We start from the raw sequence: 22,235 nt of genomic DNA, 5'->3' as shown, positions 1-22,235 counted from the left end.
GTTTCGGACGAAGCCTTAACCTTACCTCGTTAAGCGAGGGGCACGAGTGCGGGCGGGGCATCAAATTCTAGTCGGGCGTTGGGGCGCAGTAAGGTTACCGCCAGTTCACCATTCTTCATCAAAGAAGATAAACCGATCATCGCCGCTGTCTTTGGTCTACAATCCACCCAGCTGAAATTTACATCAAGCCTGGAAAGCTACCTACCTCAACTCAACTCTACAATCGCTTCTGCCTTTCCGACGGGGTCGCCTTCGTGTCATATCATACTCCTGTATTCTCATGCCATGATGCATTATCAACCAGAACTCGACGGCTCAGCTGAACCGCTCTCTACCTACTCCAGTCTTGAAATGGAAAGCTCGCGGTAAGTTCTTAAAAAAAAATGCTCACGTGTGGAATGCCTTAGAGATCGCACCTCCCTATTCTATGCAATCGAATCACGGCTTCAGGCCCTGGAGCGGCTCGCTCCCGCTAGCCTCAATAGTGAGACAGCGCCTCCCAACTTCAGCCACATCGACGTCGATACCTCACCCAATGGTGTTACCAATACCTCAGAGGATGCCCTCGACTTCGCCGGGTCAGCAAACTTCGACTTCAACGCCGAACATTCGTCACACAACTTTGCATCTGCTATTGAAGTGACAAGCAGTGTCGACCCAGATCTGGGAGTCCAAGAAGACGACTTGAATTTCGATGATTATCTCGACTTCTCTTTTGCATCTTATGCAGAAGACACTGATACTTCAACTTCGCCTATCTCCAACTTCGACAATGCCCAACGCCAACAAGTTGCCGATGCCAACACCATGATCGCTAATGCTACTATGCCGGCAAATATGCTGGCTGGCGGACCACTGGGAACCCCAGCTACAGCTCCCGCTGCTCTCCCTCCTGCTCGCCTTCGCTGCATCACCTGCAACAGACCTTTCCATCGTACTGGTGATCTCAATCGCCATGCGCTCAAGCATAACCCGAATGCCCGCCGCTATGCTTGCCCTGAACCCACCTGCAGGTTCTCTGGTTTGAACGGGATGGTGCGCAAGGACAAGATGAAGGAACATCGAGCTCGTCATGGACACTAGAGTTACCGTTGAAGGTACTTAGCCTCTGCTGACGCTTGGAGGAGTTCTTTGGTGTGGAGGTATTTCTTTCCAAGTCTGCTTTTTGAATTGCGCCTGTCTTTGTCCAATTGATACTTGATGAAGTTCTCACTTCTCACCTTCTCCTTTTATGGCACATGTCGAGAGAAACTGCTGTCTTTACTATGCCGGCAACATGTCCATTACTTTATACATTCTCGACGCTCTCTACTTCTGTGGACTTGGGATGGTTATTCTCAATTTATGTTGTTCTTGCTTCATAGCACGTTCGTTCTAAATTACTCAATCAAAATATTTCCTTCCTTTCCTTCCATGACATTGCTCATAAATATTTACGCCGGAGCCTATCATTGACCACTTAGTATCGTGACCAATTTTCGCTTTATTGGGCATGGCCCTGAATTAGTAATCTGCTCTCTCTCGACCGATAATCGCCATCAGCTCAATCCTTCTCCCTGAATCCACTCTTCTGAGAACACCTAACCAGAGCTTACTGAAAGACCCTCTGTATCGGGATATAATTGATTGCGATCCCACTTGAACTGGTAGTTGATCTTTTCTAGGCGACGCCACAACCGCTTTCGGGGGCAGAATTACGCCGACCGGGATATCTCACTGGCCGATACTGTATTGAATGTGCTTTTCACCATAAATTTCCAACTTAACAGGTACTTATATAAATGCCAAAATACTACAAAAGTACAGTACATCACATACGGTGCAGTTCCCTCTGATCCAATCCAACAATGAAGATCATCTTGACGGGTAGCACAGGTTACATCGGCAACGAAGTCCTACTTCAATGCCTCGCAAACCCTTCAATCACTTCAATCATCGCTCTTTCACGGCGCAACCTAAAAATCTCAGATCCAAAGCTCAAAGTCATCATCCACGAAGACTTCACGACTTACCCCCCTGAACTCATGACTCAGCTGGCAGATGCTGATGCATGCATCTATTGCCTCGGATCAAACGTCCCAGTCAAGCCTCCAGAGCTCAATCAAAAAATCAACTTCGACTATGCAATCACAACCGCACGCACATTTGCCGGTTTCTTCAACAGCTCGAACTCCGCTCCCATGAACAAGAGTTTCAAATTTGTCTATCTCAGCGGCGCCTTACCAGAGAAAGACCCAGAGAAGAAATTGTGGTTCTTAGCGGAGAACCGGCGTATGAGGGGAGAGCTTGAGAATGCGCTTTTGCAGCTTGGGAAGGAGAAAGAAGGAACGGGGTTTGAGGTCTTTGTTGCGAGACCGGGGTTTGTCCAGAAAGAGGGTGCAGTTCTCAAGGCTTGGCTTGTCGGCTTGGTTGGGAAGTATATTTTTATGCCGGATTTGGCTGCGAGTATGGTTGATGTTGCTTTGCATGGGTATTCTAGACCAATTATAGAGAACGAAATGCTGGTTGAGCTAGGGAGGAAAGTGGCTACGAGAGGCAATAGTTGAGAGGGATGTTGTAAGATCTTATGTGCCAGTGTAATGTTAAAATTTAGAAAGCTATACTATCGAAGAAGAAGAAGAGGAACGAGAAATGTGCACTTATTGCTTCTGGCAGTCGAGACTTGTGTGCACATGAGTGTGAGTGTTTGGGTGCTGGAGTAGGCGAAGCTCGCATTGCTCGCTTACTGAAAAGGGGCTCGCAAGGCAAGCTCAACCCACCATAGAGGTCTTATATACTGAAAAGTGTAATGAAGCAGGAGATCTGCACAGAGACCATTCATGGGGACGTTGAAAAAATTGCAGGCTTTGTGCAAATAGGAATACGAAGAAGTTTTATCCAATTGAATGACTTCGTCAACCTTCTGAATAAACTCTTAGAAGAGCCCACGCCCCACACCATTTCTGTTGTATCTGCAATTATTTCTCCTTGTTAACTGCTTCGAAAAGGTTGAAATAGCGCGAATACCTTCTTATTCGAGCTCTTCAACTAAATCAATGAACAAGTCCCAGTAGTTGTCGTCATCTTCGGATCCCTTGTCTGCATTCTGAGCATACGTCCCTTCCTGCAGTTCAACAATCGCAATCTTCGGAAACATCTTGGGTATATTCAGCATGAGCTGGTTATCAACACCACCTTTCCATTTCTCTGCCGACATGACCTTAGTATCAACTCTCTCCCAGCGTATCGCCCAGCCCCTAGTACCAGGATATTTGCCCGTCTCATGAATGACAGCACCGGGAATATGCTTTGTATCCTCCTTCTCTTCGTACCCAATCACTGGTCTGATGTGTTCGCTGACGGATGATCGACGAATTGCTGTCACTCCAGTTGGATCGAAAGGTGCTGGTAGACCGGGGGTGAAGGTTTGCTTGCTCGAGAGATTCGTCCATGTCGCGTGCGTCATGAGGATCAGCCCTGTAGCCATCCAGATCTGAGGAGGGGCGTGAGGTTGGAGGCTTTCGGCAGCAGAGATGTGGGATGCGAGCCACTTCTTCGCTTTGTCTGACTTGAGAGTGATTTTCTCGAAGAATTCCTCAGGACTGTGGAAATCAGCATAAACCCAAATGAAAGCTGTAGACCTTACTCATCGATTTCGAGCTGGGTTGACTTCGCTGCTGCTGCCACAAGATATTTATTGCCTTCGACTTCCTCGTCTTCTTCTTCCTTCTCTTCGTCTTCGGGTGTTTCTCCCAACGTCAGTGCGAAATTATCAAGTGCTCTAGAACGAGCCCATGCTGGAGCAGGCTCGGACAGGCTAAGGTGCATCAGTCACAGAAGATCTGATCTGCGAATATACCCACTCAGTATATGCCTTTTCAACATATGGTTCGAGGTTGAGGGGGTCTTTGAAGTCGTGGACTAGGTTTCCGAGATGGAGGTGTTTCGCATCAACTCCGCGGGTGTAAGTTACATATGTGACTTGCGGCATCTTGACCAAAAGAACCCTTCAGCTGTTCACAAGTACAATACGAGATAGTGAGTCGATGATCGTGGAGTTCGAAGATTGAAGTCGAAGGAGGAAGCTGTGGGTTGTCACCTGAGGATTATTACATACCCCGCTACCCCGCACTTCAGCTGGGAATCGACTCCCGTGCAGCGGAGACGGCGCATCACCTCTCCATCTATCCAAAGGTTCCTCTTCTGCTCATCTGCAATTTTTAGCTCGATCCAACTTCTATTACGAATATGAGTTGAAGCGGCGAGCCAAGAGTTTTAGACGACTTGGCATTGCATTGTGATTCGCAACTCGTGGCTCAATCTGTTTATCTACTGGTGCAAGATATGTACAGAGGAGTTTTTCAAGCCTGCTTGTGAATTACCAAGTGGATGCTCGAGTGTTGGGGCTTTGGAGTTTTCAACTTTGATTCTTGCGTAATGCTGAGTGGCTTCTTTGAATCAGTTGCGCTAAAGTCCTCCCTGCTTGATTTCCGTGGAACATTTAGAATTGCGTCAAGTATGCATTTGATTCTTGTTCGATCTTCATTTCCACAAAGATTGTTCTTGCATTTCGGACATTGAAGTCTAGTGCTTCTGGCTGAGCTGAATTTGACCGCCTGTCTTGCGGAAATGAATTGAGATGAGTTTTAGACTCCGTTCGAGAGAGACAAGAATCGACAAGCTATAGGGTACCAAGCGGTGTCAAGTTGCCTCAATAGGTGGAGTTGACAGTAAGATACTCACAAGCGTGCTTGATGTCCAAAACTTCCCAGCAAGAAAAGTTCAACTTATTTTACGACCAATTTCTTCGATCTCGTTATTTTCACTCTCTCTCTCTCTCGTAGACCTCTGCAGTTTTGTAAAATTTATTGCAAATCGTCTCTACTGACGTCGTCGCCTTGCACAAAAAAAGTAATCAAACTGCGAAAGATCAATGTCACACTTGTGCTTCGAAGTCGAATTAAGGTTTAGCTTGTATTTGGGTCCACAAGTAAAATCTTTCTCTCCCGAGGTATGACATTCCTATTCAGGATACAAACTCCCACGGAGAGAGCCATTATATGAAGACGCAATTTTAAAAGAAAGTGCGACAGTGTGCGACGACGACGACGGTTCCTGCCGTGTCAATTTCCCAATGGGCCTCCTTCTCGCAAGTTGTCTCGTTCCCTCTCCCTTAGAATCCTATGATACAACCATCCTATCAGTCAAAGGCTTCAATTCGAAATGAAAGACAATATGGTCAACCAGCAGAGAAATATTGGGTATGAGACTCCTACCTCCTCAAATGTGGATCCCGATACTTCAAAGACCGCGTTCCTCGACCGAGCAACTCTGGTGAGCGAAACTCAAGATGGGGTTCGCATCATAGATGAACAAGAGGAGGAGAACCTCTCTAGATCTCTAGGTCAAAGACATATTCAGATGATCGCTCTGGCTGGAGCAATTGTAAGCAGGCTTGCACTTTTCTACGAAACACGTGATCACATCTGACATTCCGTAGGGCACAGGACTGTTTCTTAGTCTGGGTGGAGCACTTCAGACAGGTGGACCACTTGGAGCACTTCTCGGATATGGAATTGTTGGCTTGGTAGTCTGCGCTGTTCAATTTGCTTTGGGAGAAACATCTGCTCTTTTTCCGGTCACAGGAGCCTTTGTTCGACATGCGGATATCTTGGTCGATCCGGCTCTTGGGTTCGCGGTCGGCTGGAACGTTGTTTATGGATCATACCTTGGTGTTCCATCTGAGATATCTGCCGCTCTTGTACTGATTGAATTCTGGACGGACAAATATCCTGCTTTGTGGATTACGCTTCTAATCATCATCACTTTCCTGGTTGGTATCATTTTCGTTGGTGTTTATGGCGAAGTCGAGTTCTTCTTCGCGCTTATTAAGATACTTTTGGTTGTTGGGGTCATTATCATGGGTCTTATGATAGACTTGGGAGGCGTTCCCGGCCAGGAACGAATTGGCTTTCGGTACTGGAAGAATCCCGGACCATTTGTTGAGTACCTAGTTCCTGGTTCTCTTGGAAGATTCTTGGGATTCTGGGCAGTAATGATCAATGCGGTCTACTCCTTCTCTGGGATCGAGAGTTTATCCGTAGCTGCTGCAGAAACGAAAAGCCCTCGGCAGAACATTCCAAAGGCGTGTCATCGAGTTTTTGCGAGAGTCTCACTGTTTTACATCGTGTCAGTCTTCATTGTTGGATTGATAGTCCCAAGTAACGACTCAGCACTGAATGACGATTCTGGTACAGCAGCCCAAAGCCCCTTTGTCATTGCTGCGACGCGAGCAGGCATCAAGGCGGTTCCATCGATCATCAATGCTGTCGTCTTGACTTCAGCCTGGTCGTCTTCCAACCAAGCCATGCTTGCAGGAACTCGAATTCTTTATGGCCTGGCATTAAAAGATCAAGCACCAAAAATCTTTCTACGAACAACGAAATGGGGGATTCCATATGTTTGTGTCCTACTTCAGACTGCTGTTGCATGCTTAGCATTTCTGAGCTTGTCGAATGGGGCTTTGACGGTCTTTTACTGGTTATTGGATCTTACTGCAGCTGGCACACTTGTTTCGTGGGCAACCATTCTGTTCAATCACATTCGATTACATCAAGCTTTACAGAAACAAGGGATTGTGCGACAAGAACTTCCATGGCATCACTGGTGGACGCGTAAGTACTCCTTTTGGATAGCTGGATACCATGCTAACGTTCTTGTAGCATACTCATCGCGGATCGGCCTGGTCTTTTGCATTCTCTTCCTCTTTACTGGCGGGTTCTCAGTCTTCATCAAGGGCAATTGGGACACAACTTCTTTCATATCATCATACCTGTAATTGTGCTCCAACATTGCTCTCTATAGCTTCAATTAACATAACCAAAGGGACATCCCAATTGTCATCGTTTTGTATGGCGGCTGGAAAATCTTCAAACGAACAAAGATCCTTCCACTGGAACTAGTTCCAATTCGAGCAGCACTGGATGAGATGAATGACAAGCCGGAGGACCCTATACCACCACCGAATGGATGGAAGAGATTGAATATCCTGTGGTGAGAATTGTGTGGGACTTGGGTCCGCGATTCGCGCGAAACGCGCAAATTGAGCGAGAAGAACTCTAAGTTCGAATAGTACTTAGGTAAAGTGTATGATAGGCTTTGATAGTATTGAAAATTATGCACTTAGAGAATGTAATATCCTCCTCAAATTGCCCCAAGCAGACCGAAGCTCTGTATAAAGCAAGCTCCCATGTTCTGATGCTGATTCTTTCCACATTGTGGACCGCGGACTGAATTCATATGCTCCTACTTTCATTACTGGACTGAAAATGTAACGAAGGAGACCTTGAGTGTTCAATCAAGGACGTGCATGGAGGAGAGTGTGGTTACTAGGTCGAAGATGAATGTCAACTAAAGAGCATCTTTACAACTCACAGCTATGCCCACTACCATGAACTCCCATGTTCCACTCCGCTCATCCCACAGATTGTCCTAAATGTGTTGTTTCATCAGTGCTCTTCCGGGGATGGACTTCGCTACCACGGAACGACATTGTCAACCTTGGGGTGAATGAGTCAACACTGAGATGTCTGGAGCAGCTGAGACGAGTATTTGCAGGATCCATAGCTTTTTGAAGATGGACCCATGCACATTGAGAATTTGTAAGTAGAGGCTACAACATTAGGTGACCATGTTACCGATTTAAAATTACAGATCTGAATATCGCAACAAATAAAGGATTATCCAGATTCTGAAAAGACCAAAAGAACAATTTCAGACGAATCCTTGGAGAAACTTACAACTATAGACGGAAACTGTATGAAATCATGTATAACTGTTGTGATGAAAGAGGGGGACTGTCGATTCACAGAACCGGATCAGCATCACTCGGCTTGTGCTATGACTTCACAGGATCACGAGTTAGGATCCGCAATTGTTGATTGCCAAGTGGTTTGGCATAGACTCAACCAAAAGAGTCCTTACAGGAGTCCGTACAGTAGGACAAAAATGACACGTTCAATTTGTATACCAAGAAGACCAATCCGATGCCATTTGTATAGCCTATCTAGTGGTACGTCTTGGAACCTTTGTACCAAAATGAGAGGCGCAAGTCAACAATTGTGAAAAGAGGCGTTCATAAAAAGGTTGTTCGAAACTGTCATAATACTCTTAGGATTAGAAAAAGTCTGTGGAAGAAAATCGGTGGCAAAAGCTTGGTGGGTCATAGTCTGATAAAGAACAATTCAAGACCTGAAGTTGTTCGGAACATTGAAGAAGCGGTCCTTCTTGTCTCAGTCTGACAATCCAATGATGCAAGTGAAACCAATCCTCATCCTGAAATCCTTTTAGAAAAATCGATATCTTCTCAGCGAGATCAATGTATCGAGTATAGTGTATAATGGACTTCCAGCGATCCCGCTGAGATGACGAGAGCCATAATCAACATTTACAAATGAGTTGTAGTCCTCGCGATTGGATTACTTAAACTACCTTTTTTGCTTGAGAGATATAGCATCACATTTAGAAAGCTCTCCCTCAATCACGGTCCCGGAGAGTTGGATACTCGCCCATGCAAACATCAGTAAGAGGATGGCGATCCTCAGCCTTACACTAATAGAATAGAACGACCTGATCTTTCTTGGACAGTCTTAGTCTGTCAAGGACGGTCATCTTCAGCCTTGAATTCAATTTGAACGGCCTGACTTTTTCCTCGATAGGTTTAGTCCGCCGAGGAAAATTTCCGTTAGTCCGGTTCCACGGTGGGAAGCAAAACCACAGCCTTCTTGCTCAATCTCTTCTTCGCAATCGTGATTTTCCAACCGAAAATATTCAACTCTCGATCCTCAACCACAACATCCAACTCAACCTTCTATTTTCCAGTTCCACGGAGACAAGAATCGCGTAATTCTCAGCTCCTATCTCGCTTACGGAGCTCGCTTCGTGCCTCCTCCTTTCTGCCCCACCTAGTCTCTCAACTTCACCGCCTTCACCTCCTTACTACATATCTCGGCTCCCTTTAAGACCCTACCTAGTATCGCGAAAATGGCAACATCCGCAAGAATCGAGGCTGCGTTCGATGCAGCCACCGGACTTCCAAAGCACTTAGTGAGCGGTTATATCTACGAACAACCTGCTTCAGATTTCCTAATACGTGATAGGTGTACGATGGGCTGCAGTACACTAAGTCCAATTACAACCCTGTAAGTCTTTTGATCATTGTTCGTGTTTGTTCTTTCATTTGCTAAAAGTTTGCTTTACAGGAAGGCATAACTGGACGACTAGTCGTGCTTGTTGCGGTTGCAGACGACGAAGATGAGGACGAAGATGTAAGAGGAGCTGGACCATACCATGTTGTAAGTGCGAAGCTCCTTTGAAGACGTTAGGTTCTAATAAGTCCTAGGTGTTCAATCGTTGGGTTTACCACAAGTCAAGCACGGATCCGGTATGGTTGATTGACATCTCCAATCTGAATCCTTTGCTGACAATCTCACAGGCGGACATTGGTGATGAGGTCTTGAGGACCAAAGAGGCAATTCCGCTCCACCACGCAAATCCGCCACAGCAAGCACAACAACCAGCAATCTTGAATGCTGCGCCGCACATTCTCCAACCTCTACAAGTCCCGCCACCAGTCCACTATTCCGCTCCGCTACAACCCGCACCAGCACCCCCTCCCGCCGCGGTCCCTCCGGCTGGTAATCAACCACCGGTTCATGTCCAACAGCCCGCCGGTCCTTTTGCGCCTCTCAATGGCCACCGGATTCCCGGCATAGGATTCCCGCCCCGCGCTGCCATCCCAAACCCTAACAATCTCCAAGGCCTATTCGATGTCCTCCCCCACCAGCGGGGAAATTTCAACTACATTCCCGCTGGTCCCTACAATAACTATGTCGGAACTCTGCGCGGAAATACAGCTGCTCCTCCGGGATCCCGCCAAACATTCCACCATGTAGAAGTCACCTACTTAAGCCAGCTCCTCGAAATTGCTATGCGGCTGCTCGGCCGCCGGCTCAGACCAGTGGACGACTTTCCCGCCATCGCGGAAGCCTTGAACAGACGATTCCATGGTACAAACTATGGACCTAGACTGTACGTCCACAGAGGATACAATACAGTTCATTCGTTTGTTATCAAATCGCTGGTCATTAACCATAATGCTCTCGTCAATCATCTAGGTCTACCATGAAGGCTGAAGGACGGAGAGGAACTCGATGTTATTGATGTTGTAGGAGCTCAGAATTAGCTAGTCATTGCATGAGAAACGAAAGCTGTTCTCCGAGTCCGTTGATTTTCTGTACATTGAAAGAGTGATTTCTAATTACAAACTTAGAAACTGCCGTACTTTCTATTCCGAAATTGAGAGTTTCACAACATGACAAACGGGATTGTAAATGTTCATTCCAAAGTCCCTGGGACTAGTCGTGAATTTGGGGAGTGATAATTCAGTTCTAAAAATATACTCTGGAAAATAAGAAATCTCGTTTGTAAAGGTCCTCTAGGTCGCTGGACATTCAAACACAATACTTTCAGGATCTAGGATACTCTCTGTTTGAACCCAGAATCCCTAAGTTAAAGTCCGTTCATATCCAACACTTTCATCAAAGAGATGTTGTCGCCAAAGCCCAGCCCCTTCGCTTATTAAGCGATGCACGTGCCGTTCAGGGGCATTGGCCGCGTCACTCACTAAATGGTAATTTCCGGCACTAATCTATTCTCAGGTGCGCCATAAAGGACTATCCTGAACTATTGCTGCATCTGGATCGACGTCGAATTTCCACTCCAATATTGAGATGCAAGCTGAATGATAGCACTATCATATCACTAAAAGAACAAAGTCGTCTCCTCCCCTCAATCTTGTGAAATGTCGTTCTCTTGCAATTTTCGCACTTATGGACTTTTTGCAGCAGAAGAGCAAGATGCTCTCTCCCGGCAGAGCACGCGCAAGTGTGTTGAATGCAATGTCCATTATGTCGAGCACCGAGCCGTCGCAGTGGGCTGAAAAAGCAAGCATATATCTCGAAACCCTCGATCTCCCACGATACACTCGACCCCGCCTGACACGATACCTCATCAGCATCCTGGCTTTTTTGTCTCTCATTGTCTTCTATACCTCTCATCAACCCTCACTCCTGATCTCCGAGCCAGAATTCCCATCCATCTCCATATACGCAGCAAACAACACCAACCACCTCCCCCATATCCCTCCAAAGATCTGGCAAATATACCTCGACTACACACCCTACGCCATCATGCCCTACACCTCCTACATCCAAAGCTTCATCACCCACTCTCCCTCACACACCTACACCCTCCTCGACGCCCACGGTGCCCTCTCCATAATCTCTAAGCTCTCGACCTCCAAAACACACGCACACATCCTGCCCCTCTTCTACGCCATGTCCCGGCGTGTGCTGCGCGCGGACTTCCTCCGGTATCTCTTACTAGCGATCGAGGGTGGGGTATATTCGGACATGGATACCGAGATGCTTCGTCCTTTGCACGATTGGGTACCTGACGAGTATAAGAGTCGCACAAAACTCATTGTGGGGTTGGAAGCTGACCAGAGTCCTCCAGTAGGAGGAACGACGTATGAAGTGCAGTTCTGCCAATGGACGCTTGCTGGTGCGGCAGGCCATCCGGCGTTGTGGGGGATGGTTGAGCGGATTTTGAACGAGGTGCAGAAGAGGCCGTTCGAGAGCCCGATGAAAGATGTTGAGTTTAGTGATGAGGAGGTACTTGATATTACAGGACCGGCAGGGTGGACGGAGGTCGTGTATGAGTATTTGAGTAAAGCCGCAGGAGAAGAGATTGGGTGGAGGAACTTGACAGGAATGAGGAGTCCGAGGTTGTTTGGGGATATATTGGTCTTGCCTATAGATGCGTTTGCGAGTGGGGTCCCACATTCCGGGGCGAGTGGCCCTGGGATGGGAGAGGCGTTTGTGAAGCACCAGTTTCAGGGGTCGTGGCGGGGTGGTGATCATTGACGCAAGGGCTTAGCGCATTCCACGTTTCTTAGACATTTGGAGCTCCTTTCTGCAAAGCAGCTTCTTTCTGCAAAGCACGATCGTAGGATTGGAAAAGGTATATGGACTGATGGTAAACGCAGCATAGAGTCTGGATTGGAATCCAACGCCGCATTTATCATCAGAAGATCGGGTTGAAATATTGAGATGGACAAGTCGAGTAGAGAAGGGACAAAATTCCTTTACCGCCGAGAGAGCCTTAGACAAGCCAGTATATCGAATACATACCTCAACGAAAATCCGTCTTCCGCCTTGCCAGGATTTTATACCCAAGCTAGCAAAATAGATAAGATAAAAATACGCCTCCCTCGCGCTTTTACTTCCCTCCACGCATCACCCACCGAAACCATCGAAACAACAACAATCATGTACAACGAATCAGCAACAGTCCCCGTTGCCACAACGGCAGCGATGCGCTCACTCGATATCAAGATCTTGTTTGGTCTCCTCATAGCCCTCATCGTCATTCTCGCTATCGCGTATCTCTGCTGCATTCGTGCACTTCCTCAAGACTATAGCGAAATATACAAAGAAGACCTCCTATTCTCAACGCCAAGATACATCAACGCACACCTCAAGTGGCTCACCGACGCAGTCGCCTTGCTTCCCACCACGATGAACCATGAAGAAGTGCACAAGCGATATATTGGGGTGGAGAAGCGATTGAAGCGATATTGCAAGTGGCAGGTCAAGAAGAAGGCGATGAAGAAGGCGATGGCACTGGTTTGGGATGAGGCGGGGATGGTGGCTCAACGTAGGGAGTTTCTCATGAGGCTGGATATGGTGTTGAGGATGAGGAAGGAGGCGCTGGTGGTGATGGAGAATGGTGGTGCTGCGGTGGATCTGAGTCTTGAGAGGAAGAGGGTTGATGCTGCTGCTAGGGTGTTTTCAGCTGAGAGATGGGGTGCTTTTATTTAGTACGAGCATACGGTTTGATTTTTCAGACCCTTATGTTGTACTCGTGCGATGGGGCAGTTGGTGGGGTACTGCTCGTATTATGAGGTCTAGTTTGCAAGAGTTATTACAGACACTGCAAATCTACCACCTCATCCTCAGAAATTGTCGAGCCTTCTGATACTACAGAGTCCTCCTCACTCTCCAGCTCACAGTCATCATCCTCTGTCTCATCATCTTCACTGAGAAAAACCTTCTCATTTCTCCAATCGATCCTCCCCTCACCATAATGCACTACTCTACGCCCATGCGCTTGTACAGGTTGATCCAAAAACTTCGAAGTTGCCCAGAAAGACACCCCCAGAAAAGCTGTCCCATAACCAATCACTACCGCCGTCCCATACGACTCGTCGATGTTGTTCATGTATGGGAAGACGTATATGAATGTGATGGCAAAGATAAGCTTGATTGTGAAGATGATGGCAAGGTTGTCGAACCAGGTGTGATTAGATCGTGTGCCATCTTGTGGTTGGTATTGAATTGTTGTATTTTCTGTGTCTTTTTCCATTTTGAAGAATGATAGATAAATTTCGTACAGGAGTTGAGATACTGTATTGGGTTGTGTGTGGGTTCTTGATATGGATCGGGCCGCGGAAGATGAACTCATCATCGGTCTATCCTCTTTCTCCGGTAGCCCACTTGGCTTTCTTGGACTCATTTAATATGGTTTAACTAGTTTCATTGTGGAGGAAGGTTGGGTAGAATGTCTCAACGATGATTCAGTCCCTAAAAGACCATGACACTGCTAGCAAGTGTTGAGCAGGATGCTCGAATATGGTAGAAGCACGAAATCTGAATAGAAATCGCGCAACACGGTAATTACTACCTAGCAAATGGTTCGCAAAAAGTGGTATCTTCCTACTCTGCGAAGAAACAACCCGTCTTAACTACTAATAATTCGACCATGCAACAGAAAACAATGCGAACAAGGCCCATACGACGCTTGATATGCATCCCCTTCACTTTACGCAAATAAAGCCAACGCCGCTCCTAGCAACTTTGACAGCTTGCCTCAAGGCCTGCTCCTCAGTATCAGTCCACTTTACACTCAATTTATCCCATTTCTTGATCTTGAACTCCCGCTTGAATGTTGCATTCATGGCTTGCAATCTGCTCATCTCGCGAGGATCACCAGAACCACTGTAGACGATAAATGCCGTGCAAGGGGGAAGACTCTCGTAGATCTTGGTGATACGATTCGTCAGGTCTGCAGCAGCATCTGAGACAGACTTTGATGCGGCGAGCTGTTCTGGGACTGGTAGAGAATTGCTGGGTATGACGCCAGCTGGTTCTGTGCTGTCCGGGAACTCTTTGCCTTTTGACACGGAACTCATCTCAACATCACCATTCGCCTCGACTGCAGCATCTTTCGCAGCGGCCTCAGCAGCAATTGCTTTGTTGTTGTTCCACCAACCCTTCAGGGCTTCAAGCTCTCGGAAGCGAGCCCATACAAAATCGACGCCACCGCCAGGGATCTCCTTCCCATCTGCATCTCCCTTCACAGCACGAATGACTCCGTCCATGATCTCTTCATCGCTAGTACATCCGATAGGGAAGTTTGCAGCTGCGCCTGGGCCTTTCTTTGGTTCACCCCAGTCAATCATCGCGCTGGACTTGCCACTGGTTGGATCGGGTATAGCTGAGCCTCCTTGGCTTTTGTATTTGACCCCAGCACGGGCGACCCGCTTGAAGATATTCTCGCCTTGTGCTTCATTGGTTCCCCAATCTTTGCCTTTCTCACATTTCTGCTTGACCAAATCAAGTACAGTTCTGGCATCCTCGACGGAATCGTGACCAGCTCCAGCACCAACAGTTCCATGACCCTTCTGAACCTCGCGGTTAAGATATTTTTGAGCTAACCATTTCAGAGAAGACTTCAGTGGGGGGCCGCGTGGATGCGGATATATAACTGCAGTGTCGATGATGTATGGATGGGTGATTTTTATGGCATTGAGATCTGAATTCAACGAGTGGCCTAGAAGAACAGTACGAGGATGAAGGATCTCGAGCAGTCTTTTCTGGATGTCCTGCAGCGTAGTTGTAACCGGTTCCAGCATTTGTTCTGTGATGCCAGAATACCTAAGAGAGTAAGAATGGCCATTGTAGGCAAAAAAGGAATACATACTGTGTCAGGTAGTTTGTGATTGGTTTGGCTGGTTTGACCAGTTCATCCAGAACAACTGTACCATCCCAACTAACAAGGCTGATGCGCGTGAGCGAGAATTCAGTTTCCCCAGTCATGCACATCTCGCAATCCATGGCAAGTACTTCTCGACCAGCTGTGATACTACCAGACTCAATCTCTTCCTCAGGCGCGGTGCCATCTTCGAAGCTCTTCACAATGGTGTCCACCCATCCATGATCCTCGGAGACTCCATTGGATTGTCGATGTTCAGCTAAGGCCGCTTTATCATCTTCGTCTGCATATATGGCAGGATGGAGTGTGTATTCATTCTCTAATAGAACCTCCGTGGGATGAATGAATTCAGGAATTGGAACACGCGTATTCTTCCAGCCTTGGGGTTCCTTTGCTGGAGCAACACCCTTTCTGTTCTTCTTCCAGTCTTTCTCCTCCTTTGTCTTGGGTGCAGGAGCTGTAAGCATGGTGTGAAAAGGAGAATGCATTCTGCCGAACTTATCATCACCAGGTGTCTTGACTGGCCAGATATGCTCGAACATGTCCGCCCATGGTTGCAATGAAGTCGAGAGCTTCTCCGGTCTGAGACGCTTGGGGTAGATATCATCTGGTTCGTAATTGCGATCCCTCCTGTCTCTGTCTCGCCGTGAGTCTTCCATCTCCCTATTATCTTGGCGCTGCTTGTAGAACATGTCCATCTCCAAACCAGGTACCATGAGCACCACAACCTTGCGGATCTGAGGTCTGTGGCGGACGGACACAAATTGAGGTGACGGGCCATCTGCCAATATATACAAGACAAGGCTTTGGAGGTCATTGAGTTTGACATATGTTTGCAATCGAGCATCGTGCGAAAATCCGATCGCGGGGTAGTTCTTCGACTCGGCCTTGGGAACTCTCTTCGTCTTCTTTCTGGGTCGCTCTACAGTCTGCCAACCAGGAGAACTTGCGCGATCATTCTCCCTGGGCGACTCTTTGTCTTGGCTTGAACGGCTTGCAGATGTCAGATTGAATTCTGGTAGCTCTGGCTGTTGCGGCAGGGATGGCGTCTGGTCCATACCAATCTGCTTGGCTATGTCTTCTTCTTCTTCTTCGTGCTTGCGCTTCTTTCCACTGCTTCCACTATCGGACAATTGCGATCCCACATCGGGGACTTCGATATCAGTCGTTGCCATGATTGCGTTGTTTTGACGTTGGGGATGAATCAAGGCTGGAGTTGAGTTGAAGGATATTTTCGAGAAAATAATCCCTGTCCTCAGGCAAGGCTGACTGGCGCGCTAGCGCGAGGCTGGCGGGAAACCGCATCCCATTATTGATGACAGCCAGACAACAGCTGCACATCATGAATTCTTTCTACATCATCAAGAAAGCATTCAATTCAATCGATACATATCCTTCCTCTAGTGTATCATAGGGACAACCTATTTGCATCAATCAACATCATTTAAGTCTTCCAATTGGTCCTGCCGCCAGTCGCGAAAAATCACGTCGACGCGAACTCGCGCCAACAAATCAACACCGCGCAAGTCTTATGCACCTATTATTTCGAATCCGAGCAAATCATCGTCCCCGCTATTCCCTATTTTAACATAATTCCATTTGCGATCGGATTCCCATTTTCTGGCAAAGAGATCACAAGTATGGAGGTCGTCACAGGCTATTGCAAGAAGTGTGACTTCGAGGTTGGACGTTTCAGAAACTCTTGGAATCAAATGGGAAAGACCTATTACAGTCCTACATATCCTCCTCTCTCTACTGATGGCATGGAAACCAGAGGTGATGCCTTCGAAGGCGCAAATGATTCTCAAGCTGCAGACAGGTATGACTAAACAATACGTAAACAGAATTTCATCCTGACTATCTGTATAGTATGCTTCGAGATATAGGGTGCGAGAAATGCGGTGCGATCATCGGAATTCGTTGCGAGAAAGCACCAGAAGGCCACCTCCTTAACAAGTAAGCTGTGTGGAATTCTGCAGCTGGATAAGACTGACTTTAAATTCAGGAATCAATTGATCTTAAGACTTTGCGAGATGTCTGTCCTTTCCGAAGCTTCAGGAAAGAAGGCAAAGATATCCGTATTGAATTCCTATTCCCTTGTCCTTGGTCCTGGTCACCAAAAAGTAGCCAGAGCCAAGGTTTTGCCGCCCCTCCCATCTACTCGACCTGCAACGCGTGCTGGATCTCTCCAAACTCCAGAAACTACTGAAGCACCCGTTCAACCTTCCGCTGGTGTTGAAACCATATTTGATGTGGTCAAATTCAAGACCTGGGCAGAAAATGCTATCAATAAACAGCAAAAGGACATTGACCGTTTATCTGGAACACTGGAGAACATTGACAGAGACATGACTACTTTCAAAGAATTTATGGAAGAGATGCGAGCAGACCGAGTAAAGATTGACCGGATCACGTCTTCCGAGGGCGACAAGGCGACACAACTTGCGTCTCTTCGAGAAGAATTGAACGCACTGCGCCAACAGATCAATCAGAATGGTGGTCTCGTTTCCCAAACTAGTCATGACATTTCGACTAGAAAGATCGATGTCGTGATCAAGGATATCCAAAGAATCACTCGAAAGGCTGACGAAGTTGATTTCATGAAGGAGGCAATTGCGGCTATGAAGTCGAAGATTGAGTCCCTCGAGGCCAGCGGTAGCTCTGTGAAGGTGGAGTCATTGAAGGATGAAATGGCAGTGCTCAGATCAAAGACTGAATCGCTCGAAGCCAAAGAGCGATCCAAGGCTTTCAGCAGCTCAGTTGAACTTGATTCCTTGAAGCTGGGAATTGCTTCCATGAACTCCAAGATCGAGAACATAGGAAAGACTAGTGAGGTTGATTTATTGAAGAAGGAAATGGCGGTAGTGAGAACGAAGGTTGAGTCTCTCGAACTTACGGAGCAGTCCAAGGCTATCAGGAGCTTTGCCGAGGTTGATACCTTGAAGAGAGATGTGGCTGCAATCAACTCAAGACTTGAAGTCACACGAAGGAGTAATGAGGTTGATTCTTTGAAGGAGGACATAGCGACAATAAAATCAAAGATCGAATCCCTCGAAGCTATGGCGCGGTCCACGGCTCCCAGCGGATCCGATAAGCAAAGGTCCAACTTACCTACCACGGATAAGCGCAAGCATGATGATCACAATGATGGTTATACCATCCGAGAGGTCCCCACGATAGGCCGATCTACCTCAAAACGAAGAAAGATCTCTAGTGCTGCACTCCCTTCGAGCAATCGCAACAGAGGGACTGAAGCTATTCCAACGCCTTATCAAAACTTCGATGAACAATCTATAGTGATGGCTTCCTCTTCGGATCACTCTTTCTCGTCGCCGATACCTGACCAAGAACGCGAGAACAGAACCTGGGATGGGTTTGACGATTCATCTATGGGCAACGCCCCTGACCCATCCACGCCCCTGGCAATGACAGCCGATCTCATGTCAAAACCTACAGCAGCTTCGAAACTTGTCATTGAGATCAACAATTCGATGCAGCCTCCAATGATGATGCCGTTACGAAATGGCACGATCTTCGATGCTTCAACTAGGAATGAGCTCCTGGAAGTATCACATATTGAAGCTGCAACAGGCAAGAAGAGGGATGTCAATGGTCGGTGGACTTCAACACCCAGGAAGACCCCCAAACGTTCCCAAGGAAACCGAAAGGGGCGCCGAACTGGCGTGAATGAAGTCTTTGCCAATGGTCTCATCGGCAATGCAAGCACTAGCGAGATTGAGCAGGGCAGCACACGTACACTGCGGCCCAGGAAAGCCCCGAACAGAATCCAGCCGATGGCTTCCATCGAAGTTGATACGTGTGATGGCCATTCAGATGATCGTCCTTGGCAGCCTGATCCTGATGCCAACGTGGAGGACGAAGAGTACGAGGAGATTCAAGATGAGAATAAGGAGAACAGGACTGCCACAAACAGATCTGGTCCAAATAGGCAGGTGATCAAGAGGGATGAGACACCCAACACAGACGTCAAGCCTGTCATATTCTCTTCCATGTCTGCTTTCTCCCGTGCGGAGAGAGAGCATACTGTACCTCCAATTCAAATCGATGGAGTGTTAGACAGACTGGCCATGCCCAGTTATTTCCAATGCGGTACCTGTCTGAATGGATTTCGCACCTTGCAGTCCCTGGACTACGTAAGTTTCTTTCAAATTCTTGAGTAGTAATAGTTGCTAACGATTGCTAGCACCAAGAGCACAGCAAAAGCTGCAAGAAAAGTCCTTCGGATGTGATACCTGAAGGATTCAAATGTGGACTCTGTTCGAAACTGTTCAAGTCATTCACTGGCATCAAGGATGTAAGTTCGAACCACTCTGCTATTGCCGATCAAGACTGATTATAATTAGCACCTCGATAAGAAGCGCTGCAGCTTGACTGCAGCCGAGCGAGCTTCAACTCCAAGCCAGTCTCGAGCTGGGACCCCAAGGCCGTCCTTGAAATGTGAGAGATGCGGAAAGAAGTGGAAGAATGAAGCACAACTCATGAGTGTAAGCTGTTAGTATCACTGAAGACACGGTCCTGGACTGACAGCTGCTTAGCATACATGCGTCCCGAAGAGCGAGAAGAAACGCCAAAGCTTATTGGAGCAGGCAGTGACAGCTGCTGCGAATGAAGCAGCAGAGAAGGCGGATTCAGAAGTGACAGCGACAGCGACAGGAGAGCAGGAAGCAACCCATGAAGCAACAGGAGGGGCAGTAACAGGAGGGGCAGTACCAGAAGCTGGCCAGGATGCCATTCTGGCTGATCAAGAACGCTTGATGGGAGAAGCACTGGAGGGTGAAGCGAGTCTCTTCGTGCAGTGATCGACTGTACGTCTGGTATCATCAAATGGGTTGTTGACCCGAAATCAGGTCTCTAGTCTCTGTTCGAGTACAAATTGAAAATCTGCTTGTACAAATAATAATTCCCCCATCCCCCTTCTTTTGTTCGTCGATAGACAAATCTTATAGATTCACACCCACCAGAGTCTTAACACAATTTGCCAGCGCCCAAAGCACCTGAACTACACGCTTGGCAGCCTTCGCACCCTCGTCATTCCTCCGATCAACCAACCATCTCTCCAATGCCTCTCCAGATTTGCGTCCTCCAGCCATCTTCCGCCCCTCCCTCAAATCCTCCACCTCAGCCTCAATTTCCTTTGCAAATCTGCTCCCCACACCATGACTCTTCCCCACTTCTTCAGACACAATTGCCATCAACACTTGCAGCACATCCATGAAATCAAGTAAAGGGACAATTTTCTGTATAGAATCCCTTGTTTCTATGTCCTGATCGCTCAACAACAGCACGAATTCCGGTGGAGATAGGGTCGAGAGAAATTTGAACAGCTTTGCTATGGTGAAAATTCGCACAACTCGTACGAGGTGGTGTGGTGCGGGGTAGTTGTAGGGGTCCGTGTGGAGGGCTAGGGAGAGGAGGAAGATCAGAGCGGGGATCCAGGATTGGTTGTCGAGGTGGATGAGGAAGATGTTGTGCTGAACCGCAGGGCTAGGTGCGATGGCAGGGATTCCGAAAAAGTGTCCTGAGCACAGGTTACGGAGAAATGATAGGCGTTCAGAAGGAGGTGAGTCTGTCGAAGATTTGAGATAGGCGTCGAGGGAGTTCTGTCCACTGTTCAATGCCTGTGAGATCTGGGGGTCTAAAGAGAGCTTGTTATAGCTGTCGAGACAACTTGTTGCGTTTTTCGGGAGGGATGTTGGGTCTATAAGCATGTTGATCAACCTGTCGGGGGGACTGGTGACAATTTGAGGACCAAGACGGAGGAAGGTCTGATATGCTGTCTCGTCCTTGAAGCATTTTTCACACTGGCAAGTAAAGAAGTATCGATGTTCAAGCTCTGCTCCACGATTTTCCCTGGTCTGCGTGTTCTCGATGTAGGATATACGTATTTCTTCTCCTTTTTTGATATCTGATAATGCTCGGAAAGATATAGCTCGACCATCGAAGACTACCACTGCGTTCGGGGAGCAGGAATGGTTGGCGAGGGCAAGAGTGGGTTCAAAGCAGAGTCCGATTGGAGTGTCATCGGGGAGAGTGACGCGGAAAGCATTGGAAGACATCTGAGATGCATGTAAGCTAGTATCTAGAGTTGGGGCAAAGAGTAAGACGAAAAGTGAAGATCTACCTGGCAGAGGACTTGGGCTCCAAGAAACACCCACCGGTCTCCTCTTCCACTATATTTCGCCGCAATCATTGACTGCAACGTGAGTTCGTCATATCTTCCCGCTTCAATCAGTTGAGTCTTATTCATCACCAATCCCTCCCATTTTGGGTCCGGCTCGTCCCTAAATTTATGCCTCAACGCCAATTGCAGTAAACCCCGCGTCGGTGTAGGTAAGACATCGGGTGAGGTCTTCAAAATCTTGCACTCTTTCTTGTGGATTGCCTGCCAATCCTTCTTCTGACAATCGGACGAACAATATCGAACTACTTTGCAGCCGCCACAGTTCTTTAAAGTGCTATTCTCGGGCTTCGTGAAGCACCACGAGCACGTGCTGTCGAGGTGAGCCTTCTCGAGGAGGGTGAGATAGGGATTTGAAATTTTGATAATCAGAGAGCCTTCTGGAATGTTTTGGGAAGCTGCGAGGCCATTGCCTGCGTTTGCAGTGAGAATGCGAGTTGTGTTGTTGACGTCTGGTTCGCTCATGGCCTTGAACGGGAAAGAAGGGGGATTGCTGATGTGAGGACTAGCGTTGAGCGAGAATTGGAAACATGAAAGATGGTAATATACAATGAGATTTGGAAGGGTGTAAACTTGAAGTTGGTGAAATACACAGAAGGTTAAGGAAAACGGATGGCAAACAAAATCTTACCGAAACGCCACGTGACTCATTGGCTCTTAGGCTTTGGTTTATTGTGGCCACATGAGACTCGGATGAGAGATTAGATTAGACTTAAATTATCATCTAGCTAGTTCAGCTTAGTCTATTAGGTCTAGACTTGCTGAAAATTTGGGACACCTGGAAAGGGCATTATAGTCACGTGCAAACCACTAAACTTTTAATAGGAGAACCTTGGAAAGTTTCTCCCAACCGTTTTCAGTTCCCATGACTTCCAATGCGTCAAGATCTTAACGGCAAAGTCCGGCGATACACCTTGGGTCGATTTCATTTTGCGGGCGTTTG

At 47.4% G+C, this 22,235-nt stretch overlaps 11 protein-coding genes across 11 annotated transcripts; 7 read left to right on the top strand and 4 right to left on the bottom strand.

The window, feature by feature from the left end:
- Positions 1–288: 288 nt before the first annotated feature.
- On the top strand, positions 289–1,521 carry LY89DRAFT_759223 (uncharacterized protein; the record flags this gene model as incomplete). Its single annotated transcript, XM_018221457.1, has 2 exons — positions 289–365; positions 408–1,521. The coding sequence occupies 2 exons, from the start codon at positions 289–291 to the stop codon at positions 1,081–1,083; spliced, it is 753 nt and encodes a 250-aa protein (XP_018065659.1). The 3' UTR covers positions 1,084–1,521.
- On the top strand, positions 1,462–2,638 carry LY89DRAFT_242206 (uncharacterized protein). Its single transcript, XM_018206117.1, has one exon. It carries the CDS (start codon positions 1,848–1,850, stop codon positions 2,544–2,546), a length of 699 nt encoding a protein of 232 aa, XP_018065658.1. The 5' UTR covers positions 1,462–1,847; the 3' UTR covers positions 2,547–2,638.
- A 285-nt stretch (positions 2,639–2,923) lies between these two features.
- On the bottom strand, positions 2,924–4,042 carry LY89DRAFT_723119 (uncharacterized protein). The gene is made up of 3 exons (XM_018218792.1): positions 3,843–4,042; positions 3,626–3,796; positions 2,924–3,581 (listed from the first exon to the last, which is right to left on the bottom strand). The coding sequence occupies exons 1-3, from the start codon at positions 3,968–3,970 to the stop codon at positions 3,011–3,013; spliced, it is 870 nt and encodes a 289-aa protein (XP_018065657.1). The 5' UTR covers positions 3,971–4,042; the 3' UTR covers positions 2,924–3,010.
- A 1,172-nt stretch (positions 4,043–5,214) lies between these two features.
- LY89DRAFT_655092 (uncharacterized protein) lies at positions 5,215–7,036 on the top strand (the record flags this gene model as incomplete). Its single annotated transcript, XM_018212328.1, has 4 exons — positions 5,215–5,424; positions 5,480–6,653; positions 6,702–6,813; positions 6,865–7,036. The coding sequence occupies 4 exons, from the start codon at positions 5,215–5,217 to the stop codon at positions 7,034–7,036; spliced, it is 1,668 nt and encodes a 555-aa protein (XP_018065656.1).
- Positions 7,037–9,021: 1,985 nt separating this feature from the next.
- On the top strand, positions 9,022–10,165 carry LY89DRAFT_739496 (uncharacterized protein; the record flags this gene model as incomplete). Its single annotated transcript, XM_018220468.1, has 5 exons — positions 9,022–9,084; positions 9,138–9,179; positions 9,240–9,332; positions 9,380–9,421; positions 9,473–10,165. The coding sequence occupies 5 exons, from the start codon at positions 9,022–9,024 to the stop codon at positions 10,163–10,165; spliced, it is 933 nt and encodes a 310-aa protein (XP_018065655.1).
- Positions 10,166–10,946: 781 nt separating this feature from the next.
- On the top strand, positions 10,947–11,963 carry LY89DRAFT_594840 (uncharacterized protein; the record flags this gene model as incomplete). Its single annotated transcript, XM_018209825.1, has 1 exon — positions 10,947–11,963. The coding sequence occupies one exon, from the start codon at positions 10,947–10,949 to the stop codon at positions 11,961–11,963; it is 1,017 nt and encodes a 338-aa protein (XP_018065654.1).
- On the top strand, positions 11,862–12,972 carry LY89DRAFT_242156 (uncharacterized protein). Its single transcript, XM_018206116.1, has one exon. It carries the CDS (start codon positions 12,150–12,152, stop codon positions 12,918–12,920), a length of 771 nt encoding a protein of 256 aa, XP_018065653.1. The 5' UTR covers positions 11,862–12,149; the 3' UTR covers positions 12,921–12,972.
- A 51-nt stretch (positions 12,973–13,023) lies between these two features.
- On the bottom strand, positions 13,024–13,464 carry LY89DRAFT_739493 (uncharacterized protein; the record flags this gene model as incomplete). Its single annotated transcript, XM_018220467.1, has 1 exon — positions 13,024–13,464. The coding sequence occupies one exon, from the start codon at positions 13,462–13,464 to the stop codon at positions 13,024–13,026; it is 441 nt and encodes a 146-aa protein (XP_018065652.1).
- A 295-nt stretch (positions 13,465–13,759) lies between these two features.
- LY89DRAFT_723115 (uncharacterized protein) lies at positions 13,760–16,454 on the bottom strand. Its single transcript, XM_018218791.1, has 2 exons — positions 15,082–16,454; positions 13,760–15,035 (listed from the first exon to the last, which is right to left on the bottom strand). Exons 1-2 carry the CDS (start codon positions 16,266–16,268, stop codon positions 13,916–13,918), a joined length of 2,307 nt encoding a protein of 768 aa, XP_018065651.1. The 5' UTR covers positions 16,269–16,454; the 3' UTR covers positions 13,760–13,915.
- Positions 16,445–19,973, top strand: LY89DRAFT_689179 (uncharacterized protein). Its single transcript, XM_018215857.1, has 6 exons — positions 16,445–16,912; positions 16,963–17,049; positions 17,099–19,247; positions 19,298–19,408; positions 19,458–19,598; positions 19,650–19,973. Exons 1-6 carry the CDS (start codon positions 16,734–16,736, stop codon positions 19,911–19,913), a joined length of 2,931 nt encoding a protein of 976 aa, XP_018065650.1. The 5' UTR covers positions 16,445–16,733; the 3' UTR covers positions 19,914–19,973.
- On the bottom strand, positions 19,964–21,871 carry LY89DRAFT_786909 (SET domain-containing protein). The gene is made up of 2 exons (XM_018223028.1): positions 21,236–21,871; positions 19,964–21,170 (listed from the first exon to the last, which is right to left on the bottom strand). Exons 1-2 carry the CDS (start codon positions 21,755–21,757, stop codon positions 20,055–20,057), a joined length of 1,638 nt encoding a protein of 545 aa, XP_018065649.1. The 5' UTR covers positions 21,758–21,871; the 3' UTR covers positions 19,964–20,054.
- Positions 21,872–22,235: the final 364 nt, after the last annotated feature.

This window comes from Mollisia scopiformis (genome assembly GCF_001500285.1).
Source record: "Mollisia scopiformis unplaced genomic scaffold LY89scaffold_24, whole genome shotgun sequence".
NCBI lineage: Eukaryota > Fungi > Ascomycota > Leotiomycetes > Helotiales > Mollisiaceae > Mollisia > Mollisia scopiformis.
Note: the sequence above shows the minus strand (reverse complement) of the source record. Positions and strands in the feature narration are given on the sequence as shown.